Source organism: Cibotium barometz, chromosome 11 (genome assembly GCF_041138505.1).
Source record: "Cibotium barometz isolate CiBa-2024 chromosome 11, ASM4113850v1, whole genome shotgun sequence".
Lineage (NCBI taxonomy): Eukaryota > Viridiplantae > Streptophyta > Polypodiopsida > Cyatheales > Cibotiaceae > Cibotium > Cibotium barometz.
In genome coordinates, this window is record NC_141056.1 from 17,594,087 (window position 1) to 17,598,048 (window position 3,962).

The 3,962-nt window shown below is 44.4% G+C and overlaps 1 protein-coding gene across 1 annotated transcript; it reads right to left on the reverse strand.

Moving 5' to 3' along the window:
* Positions 1-573: 573 nt before the first annotated feature.
* LOC147633851 (pentatricopeptide repeat-containing protein At2g13600-like) lies at positions 574-3,744 on the reverse strand. Its single transcript, XM_086804903.1, has 2 exons — positions 3,214-3,744; positions 574-3,129 (listed from the first exon to the last, which is right to left on the reverse strand). The coding sequence occupies exons 1-2, from the start codon at positions 3,319-3,321 to the stop codon at positions 1,000-1,002; spliced, it is 2,238 nt and encodes a 745-aa protein (XP_086661029.1). The 5' UTR covers positions 3,322-3,744; the 3' UTR covers positions 574-999.
* Positions 3,745-3,962: the final 218 nt, after the last annotated feature.

Genomic DNA, 3,962 nt, shown 5'->3' on the forward strand with positions numbered 1-3,962 from the left:
TATGTGAATGTGCATATGTGCAATGCGTAGATGTACATGCATGGACACGTATTGTCACATGCACAGCATGTGGATATGCTTAATCCCCAGTTTTAGGCCAAGATTAGGAACCTTTTGAGGCTGTAAACAGCAAAGTTTAAAGCTATATATTTTACTGAAGGTAGTCAGAAGGAGCTGGAGGGGTTTTCCAGGCAATTTGGCATTATATTGTGTTTTATGCTTGTCCTACGCTAGCCGACTGTATATAGGGGTATTAAGGAAGCCTATAAAAAGGCAAGTACATTCCCTTTGTTATCATCTGATCCTAGGTTTGTGGGACAGATCATAGGCATACATGTTACCTTTTGGAGGCCATGTTGGCTACGATCTATGTATATATTGATGAATATATAGATTAAAACAGAGAGAAATTGGCCATAACCATCATGATCCCAAAAGCAGTTTTGACATGGAAAAATACCTTCTGATCAACATGCAACCCTACTTTCCTGCTCAACTTGGCTATGGCGACGATCAAACCCTCAACTGTTTCAGCTAAAACTGTGGCAATGGCGAAGGGGACGTGATCTCCACTTTCTTCTTGACAGTGAAACAATTCAAATTAATGAAGAAAAGGAAGGTGACGATTCGAATTAAAAAAGAGAGAGGACGGCAACGAGGGATTTAAATTGAGAGAGCACTCTTAAATTTTAGGGGAGATAGTTTTAGCAGTACACGCCGCATCAATTAGAGCTCAGCATTGTTTCTTTTCCCTCAAAGCTGTCTGCATAAAGAAAGGCCCTTGCTTCACATCTACATGAAGGCCTCCCTCTGCTGTCTGACAGCCACGGAGTGATTCTGGATGTGGCTCCCAAATTCCAGTGACCTACCATCTGTACATAGTACTGATGGTTTCTGCAGGACTAGCTGCAACACCCTCAATGGTCTGATGGCAACACACCGCCAGCCACTAATCTCAACTCCCACCGACAGTCCTTCGGTTTCCATTTGTGTGTCAATTCACTTCCTTGCTTCGCCATCTGCAACAGCATAGGTGTTAGATAGTAGCACATAAGCGGATTCTTTCTGTGGCTCCAGTTTGATGATGGACTCTGCTGCATTCTTTGCCATATCTACGTTGCCATGAACTCTGCATGCACTAATCACTGCAGTCCACACTGACAAACTAGGTTCGAAGGGCAGCTTCTGCAAAAAGTTAGTTGCTGCCTCCAGATGGCCAGCACGGCCAAGGATGTCAACCATGCAAGCATAATGCTCTGCAGAGGGGCTGATACCATGATCATGATGCATGGAATCAAAGTAGCGCCATCCTTCATCCACAAGCCCGGCATGATTGCAAGCAGAAAGCACGCCAACAAATGTCATGCTATCTACCCTCACACCTTCGTGCTTCATTTGTTCAAAAAGTTGCAGGGCTGCTTTTGGGTTGCCATGCTGGGCCTGTCCATCAATTATTGTATTCCATGTCACAGTATCGTGGTTAGTTAGCTTGCAGAACACTAGGTATGCATCTTCTACACTCCCACATTTTGCATACATATCAACAAGGGCACTTGCTACATACATGTTGGACTCATACCCATGATTGATTATTTTGACATGAACTGAGATCCCCAATTCCAAGGCTGCAAGCGGTGCACATGCATTAAGAGTGCTCACAAACGTGACCTCATTGGGTTTGACATTTGCAGCTTCCATCTCGTAAAAAACCTTCAATGCCTCCTTGCCTTCACCCTGTTGTTCATATCCTGATATCAATGCTGTCCAAGAGACGACATCTCTGATAGGGAGCTGCTCAAACACATGGCAAGCAAGCTGCAGACTGCCACATTTAGCGTACATGTCAACAAGGGCACTCCCTACAAAAGCATCTAGCTCAAAACCAGCATCAATGATGTGTGAGTGTATTCTGTGCCCTTGTTCCAACGCTGTCGGGCTGGCACATGCACTAAGAACACTAAAAAAAATGACCTTGTCTGGCTTCACACCTTCTTGAAGCATTTGCTGAAACAGTCGCAATGCCTCCTCGCCATGCCCACACTCAGAATATCCTGCAATCATTGAAGTCCATGAGACCACGTCTCGCACAGTCATCTTCTCAAAAACTCGACGGGCATCATGGAGACTCTTGAACTTGGCATACATCTCAACCAGAGCACTCCCTACAAAAATATCTTGTTCAAGTCCACAGTGAATAACATGCGTATGAATCTGAACGCCATCGTCTAGGGATGCTGGAGGTGCACATGCTTTGAGGACGCATACAAAGGTGGTCTTGTTTGGCTCTGCACTCTCCTGCTGCATTTTCCAGAACAATTTGAGTGCTTCACCATTATCCCCGCTCTTTGCATAGCCTGTAATCATTGCATTCCATGATACCACATCCCGCATGGGCATCTCCTCAAACACTTGCCGCCCCTCCACCAAACTACCACACTTTGTATACATGTTGAGAAGGTTGTTTTGCAAATAGCTGTTGGACCTCACACCCTTATTTTTCAAGAGAAGGTGTAGCTGCTTCCCTTCTGCCAACGCTCTCATGCTTGTGCAAAGCAGCAAGACCTCTGCAACAGAGTCAGACTCTAGCTGAAGGCCTTGTTGATACATATGTAAGAGGGTATCAACTGCCTCCTTTAGCCGTTTCTCTTTACACAAGTTCCAGACATGCATGTAAGAGCCTCTAGACATCTTGTTGTCGGCCTTCTGTATGCCCTCTTCAAGAATAGAGCTATGGGTCAGGGCATCATTTACACGACCTCCATATCCAACAGCCACAGAGTCGAGCCTTATAGGCCGGCTCGTGAGAGTTGACACCATATCAAACATAGCATCATTCATAGAGCATCCATAACCAACAGCCAAGTGCGTAGAGTCCAGCCTCAAAGGCCAGCTCGTGAGTTGTGATGCCATATTGAGAAAAGCCAGATGAATCAAATAAGGCAAGATCTTTACGATAACCCGCAACCCAACTATCATCTCCTGGCAACAATCATCTCGATTTGCTTTCTCAAGCTTTTCATTGCCTAATGTTTTCTTAAGTTTGTCCCCTTTGAAATTGTAGTAGATGGTTTCCCTTTTCTTTTGTAAAAAGATGAAGAGGAAGAGGGAGAAAGCCTCTCCCCTCCACAACTGAAGTCACCAATGACAAACCACATCTAATGAGGGACTTTACACACACAAGCCCCACCCGTGAAAAAGGAAGATCTCACTCACCTGTCCCTCATGAGCACGGCATCCGATCTCCATCCGTCCTATGGAGGGGGAATCTTGTGTGTAAAGACCCTGAGACAGAAGAAGACCTAAAAACCAAGCTTTCTCCATGATATTTCCACATAACAGGCCAAAGCTTTAAGGGGTCGTAAACATGGAAGGCAAATGCTTTCTTGAGCTCTTAGCTACTTCATTGTAAGAACGTGCCTTTCCTTGCCCCCAATGTGCATGGCCACTTTGGAAGACCTTTAAAAACCCATTCCCTTCCATGATCAAATACTTAAGAAAAACCCATCAGGGAGGGCCTAGAAAAAGCCTCCTGGTTTGCCAATTCATTGTCTGCAAGTATCTTTCCATCCGCAGATGTTAGCATAATGAAAGGGAGACGCCCACAAAGGGTCCTTGAACAAATTGGCACTGACACGGCAAGTCGAACACAGTGCCGGGGGCAACTAACCGGAGTATATCCAACTTATCCAAGCTTTCTCTACCACCCACGATCAGCTCTCTCTTGAATACATATTAAATTCTGTTATTAATCAGATTATTATCACAACATATGTATCTACATGGACGTATGGCCACGACTAAATAATAAGCACCCCAAACGTTTTTTTTGGGTTTTCATTTAACCTTGGAAAAAAGTAGAAAGTTTGAAATATTCAGACCCTTTTTATTTTAGAAACAAATCTCATAAAATCAACTTAAAATAGTAAATGGATGCTTCGAATGCACGTGGACATGCATGCTTC